Consider the following 19,809-nt stretch of genomic DNA (forward strand, 5'->3'; position numbering starts at 1 on the left):
TGACGTTGCGAGGGCAACTTCGCCGTTTATATCCATCATCTTGCCCCTACACCTTCTTGCGCACGTACGGGTCCGGTACTTAGACATCCAACGTAACGGTGGACGGTCGCGCACGAATGTCGAAAGAATTCTACACGAATGAGAACGCGCTCTCTGGGAAGTTGGAGCACAGCACGTGTGAATCCACCCACAGCACTTGACATGGACTCATTGACTATGTTACCGAGGTGTGGGGTTGTGTTAGGGGTTACCGGAAGTGTAGCTGCCGCCGCCTGCTTGGGGCGATGCGGGACATGGGAATCTGAAACGAAACAACCGGGTTTTGACTGGAGTTCGACCTCAGATGGCCCGAGAGCAAGGTGCCAACGACGATCTTTCTCCCTGAACGATGATGGCTGCCCCATGGGGAAACCAGGGCACGTGTCGGCGAAGCAACCGTCATATAATTCTCCACCAATGGCGCTGGAGGGTAGTGGAATGAAGCCAGGTTGACCGGCTTGAGCCTCAAACTCTCATTCATGCAACTTGGGCGGCGAGACTTTGATCTCTTACTGGACAGTTGCGAATAATTGGTGCATTGGCCCACGTCCGCCTCAATTATATTGCTTGTGCAAGCATTCCGAAGGAGCGTCGGAGCTCCGACGCCCCTTTGTAGAAACACTGCCGTAATTGTGATGGTTTCGCGATGGCCGTTGCGCAGAAATGCCATGCGAGTTCCACTCTAGGCCCGAGTTGTGAGTCTTGTGATCCCGGACACAAGAGATCATACGAGGTACCTACCTCAGACGTGGGATATCTTTGGCGCAGATGAAAACCTCCGATATCCGCCCCGTTGCAACACCGAAAGCACTCTGCGCTCTACCCTTTGTCCAGATTGATTGCCACTTGCCAATGTAAATGCACCAACCGTGAACATGGCCGCTGCTCTCCTTAGGCTCATCACGGTCGCCACCGCCGCGGCAGTCGTGCTTGGCCACGCCGTCGTGCAGGATCCTACACCGCGTCGTGTAAGTGCTGCCAGTCCTGTTGTGAGGTACGAAGATATGATCCAGGCAGGCTAATATCCACAGGCCGGCTCATCTTATACAGAACGTTGCGGCAGCGTCTATGCCGAGTTCATGGAAAAGGGTGAGCACGTCTCCATGACACAAGCTGCCGCTCAATCTGCCCAAGCGGGATCCAACGCCCGTGCACCGATGGCTAACAGAAGGTGCAGATAGAGCTGGCCCCATCGAAGACGGGGTCCAAGAAGCCGGCTCCGAGATAGGCTGCAATCCTTACCTCTGCCGTGGCTACCAGTATGAGGACAATGCCGCGAGTGAATACAAGCCGGGCCAAGTCATCGACTTCCACGTTGACCTGATTGCTGGACATCGTCCTGGCTATGCGGTAGGTAGCAGCGGCCTTGACCTTTCAAACGTAACGGGTGTGCATTAATGCTGACACAGATTACTTTACAAGAACGTGTCCATAGTTGATCTAGAAGCGAACAAGATCATCGGCAGTCCGTTGCGGTCCTGGGATACTTGGCCAAATTCCACGGCAACGACCCGCCGGTCCGACAGTAAGTAGAATGCTTTTCCGTGCACCCAGTTTGAGCTTTTGATTCACACGCTAAAACTATTAGTCGACTTCAATGTCACTATTCCCAGCACGCTTGGCGCGGCTTGCAGCACGGGAGGCAAGTGCGCCATTCAGTGGTACTGGTATGCCATCAAAAACGAGCAGACGTATGAGAGCTGTGTCGACTTCTATGTCACGGCGTGAGGAGATCCATCAGGTCTGGCTGGGGAGAGTGGCCACGGTATCAGGAGTGGCCGTGAGGCTCGGACGGAAAGAAAGGTTATCAAGACCTGGAACCCGGGGGTCGATCGTAGTAGTACGGGGGGATACCGTGCATAGGTAGTGTAGAAGGGAATCTGTTAGACATAAGTGAGAAGGAGGAGAAAGAAGGGCAAGGTATAATAAACGTGCATGAGCTGGAGAAGGATACCCTCCTGGGAAGAGCTTTCGAGCTACCCCTTGCCGGTACACAGACGCCGTAACGCCTGCGGTTAGGGATACGCGACAAGACTCGGTACCTTAGGTACCTCGTGGAGTTACCCTAACCCCTGTACTATCAGAGTTGCACTTCCAGCCGCGTACCCCTTAGTTCTCTCAACAGGATGACTTGACTGCGCACCCGTACCTACCTACCTAGGTAATCATCACCCTTTCTAATTATCACATTTTAGATGATAACCACGCTTTCTTCCTTCCAAGTCTCCTCCATCACCTCCACAAGCACTTTGTCATGAAATTCGTCCTCCTTTCCGGCCCATTCCCGCGGACCGAGGCGAGTATCAAGGGAGTTTTCCCACATCATGATTTTAGCGAGAAGATCCGGCGAGCACACATTTCGCTCGTCGCGTCCCCGTAGTGTAACTACTCCAACACGGCGATACACGTTGTTCGGGGCTTCCCTGGTCGATTCCAGGACTAGCAGGCCCAACGACTCATGATCCCGAAGCATCTGAAGTGCTGCGAAGTGCACGCCGGACGGAGAAGAGTACCTGAGTTCCACCTTCCCTGGGCTTTCCCTCTCGACCATCTCTGAGAGATGCCGTTCAAGTGCGGACATTGATGCGTCCTCGCATTCCCATGCCTTGTTGTAGAGTCTCGGCAGCCTCTTGAGACGGCCAGTCAAGGTGATGGTGTTGGCGCTCCCCGTTTTCAGAGGGCCAAATGGCTGGCGTTTGTCGACGAGGTCCACTTGTGCGTTCTCGACCCGTGATAAGGGGATATTCCAATCCTTGTGGTCGTGATTGACGAGTCCGCACCCCGCGCTAGCCCAGCTCCAAGTTGGAAACACGTCGTTGTCTAGAGGGCTTCGAGGAATCAGCGTTGCCCCTTCGATGTACCACATCAGACCACGTATCATGTCTGATTTCCACAGACCGGCAAAGTAATCTTCGCTTCGGATTGCATCGCCAAATACCTTGGCAAGACCCGAAACTGCGACGAGGCGATCGCCAGGGTTTGTGAACTGCCGAGGAGAGTAATTCTCGACGAGGTCGTACCACAGACGAAACATTTCCGGCTCGACCTTCACCCATTTGGCTGGTAGACAGTACGGAAACCTCTTGAACTTCGAAAATGTATCCGATGTCTCGAGCCATATGTATTCGGGGTCATGGACGCGATCGTCAAAGTTCTTCAGCACATGGTCAAGACTTTTGGTCACGCCTCTTTCAAACCTCTGCTCATTCTTGCATTTCCACATCATTTGAGAAGAGGTATAGTATAGCAGTCGATTTGGGAGGAGGCCTTCCTGCATCGTCCATCCTCGACTGTTCCAGGGTCCGTTGGCTAAATCTTCTTGGGCGGGCCATTCTGGCGACAGGAATACATTTGCTCGTGGGTCATCCCGGGCAGCATCCCCCGATGGGGTATCTGATGCTGATATGGGAACGTATTGCTGGAGTCGACGCTTTGTCAAGAACCCATCCTTGACAGTCTTCGCACTGGCGGCGACAAGCGTGAGAACCGAGCCCCCATAGATTTCGTTCATCTTGGGGGCCTGTTCGTTCCACTCGTTGGCATCTTTGTCTTGGAGAATGCACAGTGCATCGATCCAAATATAGGGGATATCCAGGGCCCTTGCAACGAGGATTGCGTCTCGCACAGTGGCATCAAGAGAATCGAGGCTTTCGCCGCCCGAGAGCATCCCGCTCTTTAGTTTATTCATGTTGGCCCTTGTAAGCTTCACGGCAGGCTCAAACCCTCCCCAGCAATAGCTGAGGCACAACCATTTGACAGGCGGTGAATTCGGGCCCATCTCTACCAGGAACGGATGCTGGGTTGTGTTGCCGACGTTGATCAGCCGCTTTGGCGGGTGATGAAATTCGAGAGGGGGCTGGCAGAGATTATGATTCCTCAAACAGTTTTGCAACCAGCTGGAAGCGGTCGCGAGTGATGATTCAGAACCAGGGTCTGTGTTCACCTTGTACAGGATCGGCGGCGGATCGTCGTCCTTGTCCAAGGTTCGGAAGACTTCGGTGACTGCTGACAATGTCAGATGAAATCCTGCGAAATCCCCGTTAACTGGTACTCGGGCCGTGCGTACCGCTGGCATCGTCCACGCATAAATCCAGAGTGCATAACTCGATTGGCTCTTCTCCCGAGGAGAAACAAACTTGAATCTTGTTGTTGAATGCTCTGAGGATGATGGGCAAACCCCTTGCGTCTTCCGGATCTTTGACTCCTCTCCGTTCGAAGGCTTGGAATATGATTTGGCAGAGGTGGCATTCCGGGGCGCATTTTCCCACTTCAAATACATCGCTGTGATGCTTATTGATACATGACGAGCCACTGAGTGTGGATGGCACATCATAGCCGTCACCGTTGTCAGTCATATCCTCCGCCTCCGCTCGTCCGGCTTGCCATTGCTGAATGCAGGCAACGAGGAGCGAACGAAAGTCGACGCGCTTGCATATCTCACACAGGGCCATCATAGATTTGGCAAGACTGAGCGAGACGAAAGACGAACTTGAGGCTGATTGTACAGCGTAATTCAATGTCCTAAGATGGCGGGTTGGTTGTTGTAAAATCGTGGCTCTTATCAAATTGAGCGTCAACCGCCTCAGAGAGAGCTGTTGAGAGGGGTTGTTGGATGATCCGGGATATCGATTGGTTGCTTGAAATCAGATGCATCATCCAACACAGACTGGGGAGAAATCCACGTGGGAGGAGGCCGCGGCCAAGGCTGTGTGAACTGCACCGTCTTGTCATGGGCTGTAGGCTGTGCCCACATGCCGCAGCAACCTGTGGGATGTGCTTCGTAGGTGGAGTGTGGCTGAGACTTCATCCCAACATCATTTTGTCGCAGGATCAACGGTTCATCGTACACCGGCCCATTGGTAAGTCCGGTACACCATCCAAGAGGAATCCAACCCTTGGAGAAGCGGTCGATCCATGTAACGTTAAATGTCATCCTTTCGTCAGTTCCCGCGTTTCCGTTTCCCGTCTCTGGCACTCTTCCCAATGATATTACGCAGTGAGGGTCTCTTTCGAGATTCCAGACCAGCAAAGTAGTGGGTTCTTAGGTAACTCCGGAGCTACTATATATTCCCACCGTGTCCGTTACACTCCTGCCAATACCCGTTTCTAGTGCCAACATCTGTTACTAGGGCTACCACTGACGCCAACGATGTGGTCTCAAACAGAAATATCCTGGGCACTGGCTGCCGTCTTGCTGGCGGCCCAAGATGCCGCTGGCCAAGCCACCGTCACATCCACACGAGCCATTCCGCTACCCACGGCGCGCCTTCCAGATGCCTTCGAAGTCCCCGCTGATTTTCCCAGCGTGGGTTTCGAAACAGCTTTCCTCCCTGGATACAACAACACATTCTCCGACAAGCTCGTAGCGTCGCTTGCCTCGCGCATGGCCGCGCCACCTGTCATCAGGATCGGGGGAACCAGTGGGTAGGTGGGCTTGAGCCGCTTCACTCCCTCGCGCCATTATTATTGAGTGCTACAACATGCTGACCCGCCGCAGGGACAAAATCAACTTCAATCCAGGCCAAGCAGAACCGGCACACTGCATCGAGACAGATAAGCCTTGTAACTCGGCCGCCAGGTTCATCCTCGGGCCGACGTACTTTGATGCCTTCAAATACTTTTTCAAGTCCGCCCACTTCTCCATCCAAGCCCCGCTCGGCGACGGCGAGCCTAACGGCACCAACATCATCGCCTATGTTAAGGGTGCCTACGACGCCCTAGGCGATGCCGCCCGCATCAATGCCGTCGCCATCGGAAACGAAGTGAACTGGTACCACGAAAAACAGTATGATGCTGCTGAGTACGTCGCCGATGCACAAGTCGCCAAGGACGCAATCACCTCGGCCGTGGAGCTCGGAAGCGACCCAATCTGGGAGATCCTGGACACGGCGTCCGGGCATGCGTCCACGGGCAACGCCCCGTACACGGTCGAAGGCGTGTTCGACGCGGGCATCAACCAGGACGGCAAGGTCAAATACGTGGCCGAACACTACTACCAGTTTGACGGCAAGACCCACGGCATCCGGGACCATCTCCTCAACCACGCCGCCCTCAAAAACAAGCTCGCCAACTACTTCCCCAGCATCCGAGCGACGCGCAACACGGACGGGGCCAAGTTCATCCTTAGCGAGACGGGCGGGCCGCTCGGGGTGAGCGAGGAGGTGCAGACCTTCTTCGCCAACACGCTGTGGTCCGTCAACTTCCAGCTCTACGCCATGAGCCGGAACGTCAGCCGCGTCACGGGCGTGCAGCGGCCCGAGGCCAAGCGCAGCCTGTGGATCCCCACCGACGGCCTGGCCGTCCCGGGCCCGCGCGTGCAGGCGCCCTACTACGCCCTCCCCTTCGTCGCCGACTTCGTCGGCAAGACGGCCGCCGGCGGGCCCCGAGGCGTCGTCAACATCGACCTCGAAAGCCCCGTCCTGAGCGCCTACGCCATGTTTGAGGGCCAGACCCTGGCCCGAGTCGCCGTCGTCAACCTGCGCGAATATGCGGGCGGGGCCACGCGGAACGCGGTCAAGGTCCGTCTCGAGAACCTCGGTGCTGCCGTCAGCGAGGTCCAGGTCGGACGGCTCCATGCCGATGCGGGCACGGCGGCCGGGGGCTTTGATGTGAATGAGAAGAATATCACGTGGGCTGGCCAGCAATGGAGCTACAAGGTGGACGGGGGGGAAGGCCACGGGACGGTGCGGATGACGACTCTCGAGGTTACTGGAGGTGTGGCAGAACTCGTCATTCCGGATACCGAGGCGGTGATTGTATATGTGAAATAAGCTTTCCGTTGCTGGAGGAGGAGTAATAATAGATACAGGGCCCTTAGAGTTCATCGTTTAAAGATGTCGGAGCGGAGGATGCATGGAATGGCTGAAGGCTCTGGTTTTGTACGAGGAAAAACAAACCCCCTGACGCACCGGGGTCATCACAGATCACAACGCAGGCAGCAGAATAATTCATAGTATAAGACTGATAGTAATAGAACAAAACTTGTGGTACAAATCTACCGTTTCGAGACTGCGTATAAAGTCGTTGGGAACGCCGTACCTCCCCTTGAATCTGGGTATCCTACGATGGAAACCAGGTTCGAAGAGAGCTGAGAGTACCTCCCTACCTACAAGTACCTATGGTATTTAGCAGACCCAGATTATCGGGTAGAGGCCCAAGACTTTGCACGCGTCGAGGATCTCTTTCATGTATCCACATACTTGCCATTCTCCTTTACAGACGTTTCGATTCCCTAGAAATTGATCAGGGTTGCTGGGCGGGAATATGCTTCAGCCTGGAATGTCCGTGCAATGAATTAATCAGTTTTGACAGGACGAGGTACACAAGGTGTTTTTGAGCGAACAGAAGTCACGGTGAACGGCATACAGGTCCCAAATTCTCGACCTCACCCCCTCTTCCCAAAAGGACCCGCTAAGCCTAAAGTAGTTAGCCCTACTAACCCCTGAACTGTTGGTGTTGCTGTCTTCAACGTTCGAGTCCGATTGCGTGAAGATTCAAATTGCAATACTAACTTCAACCTAAAGATAAAAAGATATTAGTACCAATCGAGCCAGACAGCTCTAGTCTAGCTACCCTAGATAATTGCGACCGAATTTATTGCGTTGAAAATGGGCTTTTCGCACTTGAAAGAAAACCTATCCTACCTTTGAGACGGCATTTTACACTAACAGATCGCCCTTGACCTGGTCAAAGCGTTTGCTTAGCTCCTTGGCGAGCAGGGTCTCCAAGCCCTTACTCCCGGGCGTGGGTCTACTAAATTTGGGACCTGAACCCCCAAGACCGAAGTCACAACCTACCTACAGATCAGGCAGCTAAAGGACAGATGATAAGACATGAGATGAAGGAACACTCAGACCGGCTCGGCTGCCACACCCCTTATCCTCAATCTCTCTTACTTCCACGCGGCTTCGTCCATCTCTCCTTCCAGCTCCCGGATCATCCGCTCGTCGTTCGGCGCCCACCCTAGCTGCGGCACTCCGTCCACATTCAAGATCAGATCTTCCTCCTCGAAGGCCCCCCTCACGATGTCCGTGCCCAGCGTGCTCGTGAGCAGCAACTTGACGGTGGCAGCCACGCTGCTGTCCTCGGCGAGGCGGATGAGGGCCAACAACACGGGCAGCGCCTCGTGCTTAAGCTCGTCCCGCTCCAACAGGTACACACCGTCGACGATGCAGAAGACCGTGGCGGTCTCGGGCAGCTGCCGCACCAACCAGCCCAGCAGCTGGGTCAGCGCGTCGAGCCCCCCCGCTTGCAAGGCCGCGAGGTCGACGTCGCTGTACATGTACCGCGTGTCGAAGGCGTGCTGCCTCAGCAGCTGGTCGATGAGGCTGGCGAGCATGGCGCGCCCGCCGACGCGCCCGCCGGCCTCGGCCGGGTCGATGTGCTGCCCGCAGAACCACAGCGCCGACACGAAGCCCTCCTTGGCCCGCAGCGCCTGCGTCATGGTGGCGCAGAGCACCGACAGGGGTGAGACGTCGGCGATGGTCTCGGGCGGGCTCAAGTCCCAGTGCACTAGGAGCTTGGCCGAGGATGTTGACACGATCCAGCGCTGGAAGAGCTGCGTGTTGATGATTTGCTCTGCCTGGGTGCGCTCCCCTTCCAGCAGCTGCCCCTTCTTGTCGTTGATGAAGGCGAGGTCGGCCAGGTCGAGGTCGGGCGTGTCGAGAATCCGCCGCAGGCCCTCTGGGCAGATGTACGGCCCGATGGCGGGCGCATGCGGCTGGGGCGGCGGCAGCGTCCACCGGCCCTGCTGGGATGGCGTGGCGGCCAGCAACCTCTCGTTTATGATATGGAGGCGCTGGTTCTCCTGCTGAGCGGCTTTGAGCTCCCCTGTAGACGAGGCATCAGAATGTAATTCCCGCCCCTACAAAAGTCCTGAACTAGGATGTGACTCACGGTCCTTTCGCAGCACGTAGTCTTCGAGCAAGTTGTTGAGCGAGTTCATGCCGTTGCCCACGTTCTGCACCATCTGCACGAGCTGCCTGCGGAACCTTTGCGTCTCGCGGGAGTCTTTGAGAGAAGAAGGCACGAGTCAGTCGCTGAGTCCTTCGGTGGGCTGTGGGCATGCGTACCTACACATGTGGAATTCATGAATGTGCGACTTTGCGGCTTCCTCCATGAGACTTGAGCTCCTCACCTTGATCATGTCGAGGCTCTCTACCATGCTCTTCTCGTAGTCGCCGCCGTTGAGCAGAGCTTTGCCACCCCTCAGGACTTTACCGCCGGTATGACGCGTCAGCCTAGTCGGTGGCTTGCTTGCAAACCAAGTAACCGAGACTCACACTCGTTGCTTATGAAGAAGCCAATGGCCCGCTCGATGGCGTCTAGCGTCGTGACGGTTAGGTCCACCGCGGCCCTCCGGATACGTACGTCGCCCCGGAAGGTCCCCAAGAACAGTTCGACGTCCGAGAAGATGGGGATGAGGCCGTCAAACGCGTCGACAGCCTGTTGGCGCACGCACGCGGCAGTCTTGACAGCCTGGGGCACCAACGTGGTTAGTTACCGTAGCTATGCGACTCGGGGCTGCCGGCCGCCTCTGGCCCGCGCTGGGCTTACATCCAAGACCAGCTCCACGGCAGCCAATACCGGCGTGGCAATGGGATCGCAAGGGGCAGCTTTGGTGCCAAACCCGGCGGCCCCTGCCACTGGCGTGATGTTGTTAGCCACCGTCCGCCGCATTTTCCGCAGCCATCCTACCGGCCCTCCCACTTGCTGGTACTTGGCCTGCGCCGCTTCGAGCCGGTGGTAGATCTCGTCCCAACTTTCCGGGCACCGGATGCTATAGTCGGTGCTGGACCGGCCCCGGGGCTCCTTGGTCTTTTTGAACTCGGTCATGGCATCGGGAAAGATGCCGTTCCAGAACCCCATGGCGTTGATGTTTGTCCAATCCGGCCTCGGTGGGAGGTCATCGCCGTCCGGAGGCGGCGCCAACGCCTGGTTGTTTGGGGCGTACTCCCCAGACATCGGGGCGTACTGCTCGGTTACGGGGGCGTACTGCCCAGACATGGGATCGTACTGCACGGGTGGGTTCACAAACATTGGGTGCTGCTTTTGGACGTGATGGTCAATGTAGTCGACCGTCACGGGACGACCGAATCCTGGTATAAAAGAGCCTTGACCCGTCATGACCGCGGCGTCGAAAGGGAAGAGGTAAGAGGCTCTCGACGACGGTTGATATTCGGGGGACCCCACCCTGCCATGTCCGCCTCTGTCGTCAGGCCTGATTCCGGGACCTTCGTCACCGGCTTGCCGAGTTGAGCACTTGATCTGCGGGGATAGGACCGCACGCTTCGGACGGCTGGACAGCAAATGCAGTATGGCATGGCTGAAACCCATTAGCTGCATGCTCCTGTTTGTCGTCCGAGATGCCCGACCACATAACACCGCAGCATTTCTGCGGGCTTTTAGGGCCAATAAAACCACAGACCCCGCTCGTCCTCGCCTGACCACCACCTCCTTTTGAGGTTGTAATACACGAGCCAAGGGTGGGACCGTGAGGGGTAAGCGGGCTAGCCATGCACAATATTGCGGCTGAGGTGAGCCAGCAGGGTAGGTTTGTGGCTTTGTGCCCTTCAGACGGGGCTCTGGAGCTTGCGCCGTGAATTAGCACGAGTATATCAGATACCCAGGGTAGTCCCATGGAATACTCCAGTCCACGGACTCACGAGCCCGCCCTGTCAAGTCTTGGCAGGTTTCTCAGCCATCAGCGTAGCCTCGGCCAAGTCCTGCTCCTGACTCCTTTCGTCCCTCTCTGTTCCCACGAGAGCTTCTCGGCGCTATATTCTACGCCTCCAAAGTCTAGTTAGCGTACCTGCTCTACGCCTAGGTCGAGATCGGGACTGCAAAAATGGCGTCCGGTGACTCTAGCTCACCGACGGACGAGGCTGAGACGGTGGACTCAACCGTGGGCGACACAACTCTGTCACCCCTGACTTCGAGTCAAGATAGCGAGGAGGGTCGCCAAACGGAAGGCGCCAATGCCTCAAACATTCCGGCCATAAATGGCCAGAAGCTTACGGCACGCGGTGTTAGCGGCTTCGCCGACGAGGTCCGGGCTCTAAAGATGAAGCTCCTTGAGCTTGAGAAACAAGCCCAGAACAACCCGGCAGCCGTCGAGGGAGAAGAATCGCGCCCGCAGCTGATGGATGATCTGGAAGAATATAAACGCATGGAAGCCTGTCTCAAGAAACATCGGAAGGAATGGGAACGCGCGAGCGGGCCGGGTAATTGGGGTATTACGGACCGCCACCGCCGCTTCTACATGTTAAATGGAGAAGGATTGCACCCCCCGTTTAAGCTCAACTGGGACCACAGGCAGGAACGTGTATACCAGCGGCCGGGTCTCCTCGAACTCTCCCGCATGGTGGCAGACGGCCAGGAGCAAAGGGGGGTCGACACGTACGATGAATTTGACGAAATCATCGACTACGGCAGCCGCCGCGATAGGCTCCGCAAGAACTTTGAGTGGGAGATGGACCGCATCTACCTAGTCGAAGAAATGGACCGCCGTAGGAAAGAAAAAGCCGAAGCGGCGAAGGCAAAACCAAAGGCGCAGCCCGAGGGAGACGGGCAGCCCGAGGACGCGGAGCCGCCCCTCACCAAGGTTGCCCAGCCCCAGCTCAACCGGTTAGACTGGTCCGCCTTCAGAAGGCTCGCCGCCGTGGAGGAGAAGGATGCATTTGTCGTCGACATTCTCATGGGCGAGCCCAACGTCGACGACGACCTCGGTGACTATCAGCACTGGTTCGGCTTCTCGGGCCAGGTCCACAAACGGGACATAGCCCCGGACTTCAACGGCCCCGCGTCCGTGCTGCCGGGGCAGCCGCAGGTTCCCGAGAGAGTCCGGATCCACTCCGAGGCTCTTACTCTAATCCTCAGCACCATCTTGGGGAAGGAAATGGGTGGAACGACCGTCGTTTTTATCAGGCCCTTCAAGGCGCTGGCTTATTGCGAGCAAGCGCTACGAGGCTGGTGCACGGCCCTGGAGAAGAAGTTAGAGGCCGCGCCGGAGACGAACAAGGACGTACCGACTGCCACGGAGGGCTCGGCAGCTAGCCCGCCGAAAGACATCGCCGCCCCTCAGGAGCCTGCGAAGGGACCGGGCCAAGCCTCGTCGGCCGGGAGTGATGCTCCCGAAAAGCCGGCGGCGGCGGCAGGAGGAGAGCCGCCCAAGAAGAAACGCGGCGAAGACGAAGCCGACCAGGTAGAGGACAAGCCCGACGATGTGACCAAGTCGCCGATGGCGCTGGAGCACCTGAAGTGCCTCCTGAGCTTCGTGGACTCGCACATATCGGTCAAGCAGGCGTACCTCAAGAGTCCCGACTGTCGCAAGGTTTTTTTCTCCGATCTCTGGCAGCTCTTCAGGCCGGGGATGGAGGTGACGGGCAGCGACGGCAAGCAGGCCTACCGGGTCGTCGACGTCACTAGCGCCAAGCACCGCGTGGCCGCCCCCTGGGAGAGGTGGTCCAACAACTCGAGGGAGCGGAAGAAGACGCCGCCGTTTAGCATTACGTGCGTCTACATCGACTTTAACGGTGAGAACCTAGGGCCCGTCCCCAAGGTCTTTGACTTTAACAGGTTCGACGGCGAGAGGGACGTGACGTCCTTGGAGGTGTACCCCCTCCGCTTCCACCCAACCAAGAGGGCCGACTTTAGCGACTCGGAGTGGAAGGAGCTCGAGGCCCTCCCCGCCAACGAGAGATACCGGCAGAAGCTCATACGCCGCGGCGCCAAGTTCCTCCAGGTCGCCGGCATGAAGCACATGTATTACGCCGGACCGACACTCGAAGCGCGCGATGAGGTGGAGAGCCAGGTGGTCATTGATTTTGAAATGGCTTTTTCGGTCGAAGACCCGGCCCAAAAACTGTGGAAGCCCCAGCTAACGACGATGATCGGGAACCCCAAGGCTGAGGACAGCGACCAGGACGCAGAAGACGAGTCCTGTAAAGCGGCCTGCTGTCGGGTGGACAACGTGCACGACGACTCTTATGTGGACAAGAAGCAGAGGGAGGAGTATATTAATGACCTCTTGCCCGAGGTGGGCGCCGTGAACGAGCAACCGTCGATTGCCATCATCCCTCGGCCCTTGAAGGAGCTGCGCACCAGCAGCGGCCGGAGTCTCGTCTCGGATGACGAGCTCATCATCATGTCGCACCGCGTCTTTGGCTTCGTTTTGCGCAGCCGCAAATGGGGTAAGTGATGCTTCAAAAAAATCCTTCGAGTTCCCACCGTCTCTGTGCTGTACTGATACGACCCGCCCGCATCCTAGCCAAGCTCGACCTCTCGCACCTGACCGACGTCCATCTCCCAGCGGCCGAAAGAGATGAGGACCAGCAGGGCGGCACGGAGGAGAAGAAGAGCACCACGGCTTTTGACCGCCTCGTCCTTGAGGAGTGGCACCGTCCCATGATCTTGGCGCTCATTGCCCAGCACTTCCGAGACAAGAAGTCGGCGGTGGGCCAAAGGGAGGAGTTTGACATAGTCAAGGGAAAAGGTACCGGCGCTCCTGCACGGCTCACGGTGCCAGCCGACATGATTGCCCGACTGACATGGACTTGCAGGAAAGGGCTTGATTCTGCTGCTCCACGGCGCCCCCGGAGTGGGCAAAACGTCCACCGCTGGTTCGTGCTGTCCGACGCGGCTCTGCCCCCCCCCCCCCCCCCCCCCCCCCGGCCGCCGCTCACTCATGCTAACCGCCGTCTCCGAATAGAAGGAGTGGCGGAGCTGTTCAGAAAGCCGCTGTTTCAAATCACCTGTGGCAAGTGGAAAGCTCGACTCGCACCATTGGCACGTCTTAGAAGCAACCGCTAACCCTGATCCGTGTTGGTTCCGACCAACAGGTGACCTCGGCACCACCGCAGAGGAGGTCGAGAAGGCCCTAGAGACCAATTTTGCACTGGCCAACAGGTGGGATTGTATCCTGCTCCTCGACGAGGCCGACGTCTTCCTCGCCGAGAGGACCAAGCTGGACTTTAAGCGGAACGGACTCGTGGCAGGTCAGTCGGGCGCCAGACACACACACACACATCCCACTCCAGTCTCCCCTCCCTTGTCCTATCTACAGCGCTGACGGGCCATACCAGTGTTCCTGCGCGTCATGGAGTACTACGCGGGTATCCTCTTTCTAACGACCAACCGTATCGGAGACTTTGACGAAGCCTTTACGTCGCGTATCCACATCAGCCTGTACTACCCCGAGCTGGACAATGAGAAGACAGTCAAGGTGTTCAAGCTCAACATGCGAATGATCCGGGAGCGCTTCGCCAAGAAGGGGCGAAGGATCGACATTGACGAGATGGGCATCGGCGGCTTTGCCTCCCACCACTTCACCGCGCACCCGCAAGCGCGCTGGAACGGCCGGCAGATCCGCAACGCCTGCCAGACGGCGCTGGCGCTGGCCGAGTTCGAGGCCCAGGGCAACAGCCACCAGGACATCCTGCGGCCCGACGCTGTCGTCACGCTAGGGGTCAAGCAGTTCGAGATTGTGCGCGACGCCTATGTCAAATTCTCCGATTACATGAACAACCTGTACGGCTCCAACTCGGCCCGCCGCGCCAAGGAGGCCAAGTTGCGCGCCATCTGGGTTGACGAGAACAACAACGTCGTGGCCGACCTCGGCTCCGGCGGCGTCGGCGGCAGGGCTATGGACAAGAGGGCCTTCGGGGCCGCGTCAAAAATCCAGCCGCCGACCCCACTGCAGCACTGGCAGCAGCAGCCGTCTCCCGCGCAGCAGCAGCACTATGGCTACCAGAACGTCGCGTCGCCGCACCCTGGCTACACCGATGCGAGCCGCATGCCGCGGGCGCAGGCGGACCAATTTCCGCCCGGCGGCCAGTCCTGGGACAACCCGGGCGGGAGGACTACCGGTGCCAATGTCAACGCCAACGCCAATGCCAACACCCCGTACCAGGGTTCTTGGGAGGGACAGAACGACACGTCGGCTCTGCAGCAGTCGTCGCTAGCGGGAGGGCAACATTATGACCCGCAGCAGCAGCAGCAGCAGCAGGCCTATCCGCCAGGGTTTGACCGGGGCATCCAGGAGATGTACACGGCATCGGGCCCACAGACCCCCGGGCAGCCGCCGCCGAGCAACCTCCCACCGGGCAGTGGCAACGTCTATGTGCCGGGGGCGGCCGCTCCGGGGCAACCGTGGCGAGGGGCTCCGAGCCCGCGACACTGACAACAAGACTGACATCTGCGCGATTGATAGCTGGTGCCGTGTTTCGCGGTTTTCATTCCTCCTCTCTCGCCTCGCGCCACCAAGGGGCTCAAGACCAAGATTGCTCCCCTTGGCGGCCTGGTGACTTTTCTTTGGCTGGCATGTATTTCTGTCTTGCCGGGCAAATGCTTCGGCATAGTCTCTAGGCCTAGAATAGGGACTGTGTCGGGGGCACATGCTTTGACAGGCTATGTTCCTAGGTAGTTACTCTCTTTACAGCTTGAATTTTCCGCCTTGATGCCTTGTCGACCCTGCTCTCGGTGTGAAAGCGCTGTAAACGTACCTAGGTACCTACCTATATTGCCACACCCATCTTGGGCACCCACCCGCAACACCACCCACCTTCATTCCAGAGGTTTGAGAGCCCACTCCTCACCCGAACATACCCGATTCCCGGTGCATGTCCTCCACCCGGATACGGGGGATCGGACTCGGGTATCCTCGATAGAAACCCGGAATCATGGCAGCTTGGGGTGGGGCTCGGACGGTCGGACGGCTATGTCCGACAAAAGGTGAGGTACTAACCGTACCACCAGAGGCGAAAGAAGAAGGCCAAGGACGTAATACTGTCTGAGAGTAATTTACCAGTCAGTACGTAAGGTAGTGACACGGTCAGTGAGCAAATCCTAAGTTCCCACCCAATGTAACAACTTTGTACTTCTGGCTCAACTCGAACACTAAGGCGGTGACTCCTAACCCCAATCTCCTAATTTCCCAGTTCTAGTTTAATAAATTCTAGGACTCACTGGTACCTAAGAATGTGGTCTTAGTGTTATTGCTTTGTAGCCTTAGGGATAACGAGGTTATTTAGATACCCTCTAAGCATCAAATCGTCCTCAGTCGAACAATACTCTAGGTACCTGGTAATATTAAAAGAAATTAGAACTACTATCTCCATTCTATCAACGTACCTAGTAAGTAAACCTTCTACCTAGCTCATACCATTTAAAAGTTTATATACCCTAAGATGCTAGTCTTATAATATAGCTCATAAATCCTCTTATTTATATCAACTCAACTATATAATAACTACGTTTAGCTATCCGTACTTATTACCTAGGTATACAGGCTCACATATCTTCACACTCACATAACTAGCGTAGTCGAATACTTTGGTATTGCTTTGCCAACCACACAGCTATTTTAACACATCTCGAAGAGAGCTATTATGTATTAGCTTTCACTTCTTTTATAGAAAATGGCTACTTTAGCTTCCTTAGCCCTTGCAGATACTAAAAGAAGGCTGGGAAGGTTTAGATTAAAACGTGTGCAGCATCTGCGTACAATGAGCACTAGCTACTACTTCCTTGCTGCAGTTGTGATACCCTGCCCTTCTGTGCCCTGTTTTCTTGCTCCTTCTAGCGTCAAGGGCTCCTAACCGGCACGGAGTCGGATGGAGGAAAGGTCAATGCTACCTAGCTATGCAACCAAGGACATTGCCGTGCCAAAGACGGGAAGCTCCGAGGTCTCCGGACGACGAAGATGGAAGTTCGGCCTGTGCATCTGCGTCGGGTTGAGCTATGTTGATCCCCGGCAAGTGATTACCGTTGTTTAGATTTCTACTACGCCATATTTACATTCAATAAGGCCTGCTGTGCTGATGTCTTCAAGTGATCGTGGGTAAATTGTCTCGGCGATGTCCCGTCCGCTCTCCGTTCGGGGCCGCGGGGGTCCATCGGGCATTGTTGAGTGTCTTCAACTTGCTGGGCCAAGCTCGGGAACGATCATCGCACAAGAAGCAAGCGAGTCTCCATACCACCTGAATGATGTGGCGTGCCCTGCGCCGACGACAAAAGCCGCGGCAGCCGAGTGCAGCGCCGGGATTCGAAGCGCGTAATTGAGTGAGACAGTAAGTTTCACAGGACGTGTGTGGTGCAACTTCGGTTTATAATACCGCATATATGTACCGGTACCTTATCGTCCGCGGCGGCAAACTTGTGTCAGTGTTATTCCTCTCTCGTATTCCCACCGGTTACCACCATACCCGCCCGCAATGGATAGCTCGAACAACTCCATCCAATGCCCCTGGTTTCCGTTTCCCGCGGTGGATATCAAGCAGAATGTGCCTCACCAGCAAGACTCTAAATTTCCTAACCACCCCTTTTCTTCTATGTGACCTCCGGTGCCATGAGCAATGTGTCCATCACCCCATCCCCTCACCGGTACGCCCCACAGCAGTGTATAACCCCCTTACAAAAGCTCATTCAACAACCCGTTGACATCCTCCACCTTCTGCCTCAACTCCCTCGCCTGATCCCTCAACGATAAATGCAAACACCCGCCGTCCTCAAACGGCAACACCCCCCTCCCCAACCTCCCATTCCCATCCTTCCCCCCCGCATCCCCACGCCACGTCGCCGCGCCCGCCCTCCGCGCGACCCTTAAATCCGGCGGCAAATCCAACACACTCTCTGCACCCCCCAAACTATACAACAACATCGAAACCGCACTCTTCGCCCTCGGCGCAGGATCCCACCCGGTGCACAGACACATCTCGCGCAGCTGGCCCAGGCGCAGGCCGCGGTAGGCGTGCATGTTAGTCTTGAGCGGGTGGGCGCCACCGCCGGCGCGCCGCGCCGCGTGCCAGTGGCTGCCGCCGCCGCCGCTGTGTGCGGCGTGTGACATGCCGCTGCCGGCGAGCGGCGGCATGGTGCGGGTCAGGTGCTCGAGTAGGAAGCCGAAGATGGAGGAGTAGATGCGGGTGAGGGTGGAGTAGCAGGTCAGGGTGGGGAGGAGCATGTCCAGGGGTTGCGGGCGGTTGGTGCTGGGGGTGGTGGTGGTGGTGGTGGTGGTGGTGCGCCCGGTACCGGTGGGGGGGACGAGTTCGTCCGCGGAGGAGTCGGAGATGCTGGGTGTGCAGCTGTGGTTGGGCCGGGCGGAATCGGCTGTGTAATCGGCTACGATGGCGAAGAAGCGCTGGGAGAGGAAGAGCGCGTCGCCGATCGGGTAGTCGTCAATGTCGTCCGTGTTGCCGGAAGCTGAGAGCTTGGAGAGACGGTTTTCGTAGCGTGACATCTCGGCCAAGAGGGTGGTTAAGTCGACAACAGGCCCGGGCTTTTTCGGGGCTGGGAAGATGTCCACATCCATGGTGTTGGGGGATCCGTTTGCCGTGTTGTTGTTGTTATTGTTCTCGAACGCGAGGGGCCCGGCCGGCGGAACGTAGAAATCTTGGTGGTCGAAGTCATTGGCCGAGAGCGGGTCAAAGGAGAATTCGGTTTCCATCGCCGTCATCATGTCCCCAGGGTCTGATGAGTTGGAGCTTTCGGGCAGACAGCTGACATCAGCGTCCGCTCGGAAGAGGTAGTTTAGAGATTCGCACACTGCCGCGTCTCCAAAGAATTCTCCCAGAGAAGTGTCTTCGGTATCTGCGGCCCACGGATCCGTGAGTGCTGTTCCCAAAAGTGAGGCGGTTGTCAAAGTTGGACCGGCAACGGTGTCTTCCAGGTGGAGTGTGCTCAGCTGGTTTGTCGGGGACACAAGAGTAGGTGTCGTCGGTGGCTGGTTCGTCTCAGAAGCCGGCGGGTCTGGTGGTAACTCTAATTCTGACTGGTCTGCAGTGCCGAGCACGAATGTGCTGGTCCCGGGCAGCCAACGGCCTCTATCTTTGCGAGATGACGAGTTGCCGGCTTTTTTCATCTGCCCATCACTAACGCTGCTACAACTTCCGTGTCTGGCAGAGCGCCCTGTCCGTGACCGCTGGCTAAACACGCAAGAGTTTGGTATTTTTGCCCTCACACACCGCTGGCAAGGTGATGTTGCGGTGTCTGAAGAGGGCACGCATCTCAGTTTCAGCCCTCGACACCGGTCACATGACGCCCTGAGAGGCGGCATGGCTGCCTTGGACGACGTTGTGTCACTCATGGTGATCTCAGTTGATGGTGGTAGTGGTACTGAATAAAGTTAGGAGGTGGTAATGGCTTGGCTGGTCTGCCGCTTCCTGCCGAAGAATTAAGCTGAACAGCGGCAGCGAGCAGTCTTTTTGATCAGGTCCAGCACCGTCCAGGTAGGACACCCCACGGCTTGACCTCCGCGGCGACATCTTTCTTCCTATCGAAGCCGCACCGTCTGCAAATCGGGTCTCAAACACCGGGGCATGTTACCCTGTGGCAAAGAAGCTTCCTTTCACGGTTCAGCCGGCGTTGCAGCCCGCGGATTGTCGAGCCTGGGACGGTGGTATGTTGTCTGGTAGCGTCCTGCGGCAGAATCCTGCTAGCCACTTCTCGGCCCCCCGCCCCAAAACAAGTATGCAATATGCCTCGTATGCCCGCTTTGAGGGCCCGCGCCTCACTCGAGCATACCCGTTCCCCTTCGGACGAATTAGAACCGGGCTGTTGTTGCGATCCAGCGCTGCAGTAAGCGTGACGGGCAGCGCCGGCAATATCCGGGCCGTGACTTAGGTACTCATGTGTACGAACCCCTGACTCCATCGAAGGACGCGTCTTGCACAACCCGATGGTCCGATATGGCATTAATGATTACGTTGCGGGGTGTGGTAAGGCCGGATGGATTATTGGTCCTTTGCAGCATGCATGTGCCTGTGCATACCTACCGTT

The 19,809-nt window shown here is 57.0% G+C and overlaps 6 protein-coding genes across 6 annotated transcripts; 3 read left to right on the forward strand and 3 right to left on the reverse strand.

The window, feature by feature from the left end:
• Positions 1-914: 914 nt before the first annotated feature.
• B0H64DRAFT_371957 (uncharacterized protein) lies at positions 915-1,767 on the forward strand (the record flags this gene model as incomplete). Its single annotated transcript, XM_062802197.1, has 5 exons — positions 915-1,007; positions 1,071-1,128; positions 1,217-1,389; positions 1,462-1,564; positions 1,628-1,767. 5 exons carry the CDS (start codon positions 915-917, stop codon positions 1,765-1,767), a joined length of 567 nt encoding a protein of 188 aa, XP_062663154.1.
• Positions 1,768-2,230: 463 nt separating this feature from the next.
• On the reverse strand, positions 2,231-4,490 carry B0H64DRAFT_371958 (heterokaryon incompatibility protein-domain-containing protein; the record flags this gene model as incomplete). The annotated part of the gene is made up of 2 exons (XM_062802198.1): positions 2,231-4,041; positions 4,106-4,490. 2 exons carry the CDS (start codon positions 4,488-4,490, stop codon positions 2,231-2,233), a joined length of 2,196 nt encoding a protein of 731 aa, XP_062663155.1.
• A 698-nt stretch (positions 4,491-5,188) lies between these two features.
• Positions 5,189-6,809, forward strand: B0H64DRAFT_317221 (uncharacterized protein; the record flags this gene model as incomplete). The annotated part of the gene is made up of 2 exons (XM_062800320.1): positions 5,189-5,463; positions 5,537-6,809. 2 exons carry the CDS (start codon positions 5,189-5,191, stop codon positions 6,807-6,809), a joined length of 1,548 nt encoding a protein of 515 aa, XP_062663156.1.
• Positions 6,810-7,930: 1,121 nt separating this feature from the next.
• On the reverse strand, positions 7,931-10,164 carry B0H64DRAFT_440003 (uncharacterized protein; the record flags this gene model as incomplete). Its single annotated transcript, XM_062806456.1, has 5 exons — positions 7,931-8,868; positions 8,935-9,048; positions 9,115-9,252; positions 9,321-9,516; positions 9,595-10,164. The coding sequence occupies 5 exons, from the start codon at positions 10,162-10,164 to the stop codon at positions 7,931-7,933; spliced, it is 1,956 nt and encodes a 651-aa protein (XP_062663157.1).
• A 453-nt stretch (positions 10,165-10,617) lies between these two features.
• Positions 10,618-15,494, forward strand: B0H64DRAFT_389193 (uncharacterized protein). The gene is made up of 6 exons (XM_062803320.1): positions 10,618-13,229; positions 13,307-13,531; positions 13,599-13,658; positions 13,748-13,795; positions 13,878-14,033; positions 14,121-15,494. Exons 1-6 carry the CDS (start codon positions 10,886-10,888, stop codon positions 15,215-15,217), a joined length of 3,930 nt encoding a protein of 1,309 aa, XP_062663158.1. The 5' UTR covers positions 10,618-10,885; the 3' UTR covers positions 15,218-15,494.
• Positions 15,495-17,122: 1,628 nt separating this feature from the next.
• B0H64DRAFT_472740 (uncharacterized protein) lies at positions 17,123-19,100 on the reverse strand. The gene has a single exon (XM_062807954.1). The coding sequence runs from the start codon at positions 19,085-19,087 to the stop codon at positions 17,447-17,449; it is 1,641 nt and encodes a 546-aa protein (XP_062663159.1). The 5' UTR covers positions 19,088-19,100; the 3' UTR covers positions 17,123-17,446.
• Between the last annotated feature and the right edge of the window lie 709 nt (positions 19,101-19,809).

Source organism: Chaetomium fimeti (assembly GCF_033439085.1).
Source record: "Chaetomium fimeti strain CBS 168.71 chromosome Unknown B0H64scaffold_2, whole genome shotgun sequence".
Classification (NCBI taxonomy): domain Eukaryota; kingdom Fungi; phylum Ascomycota; class Sordariomycetes; order Sordariales; family Chaetomiaceae; genus Chaetomium; species Chaetomium fimeti.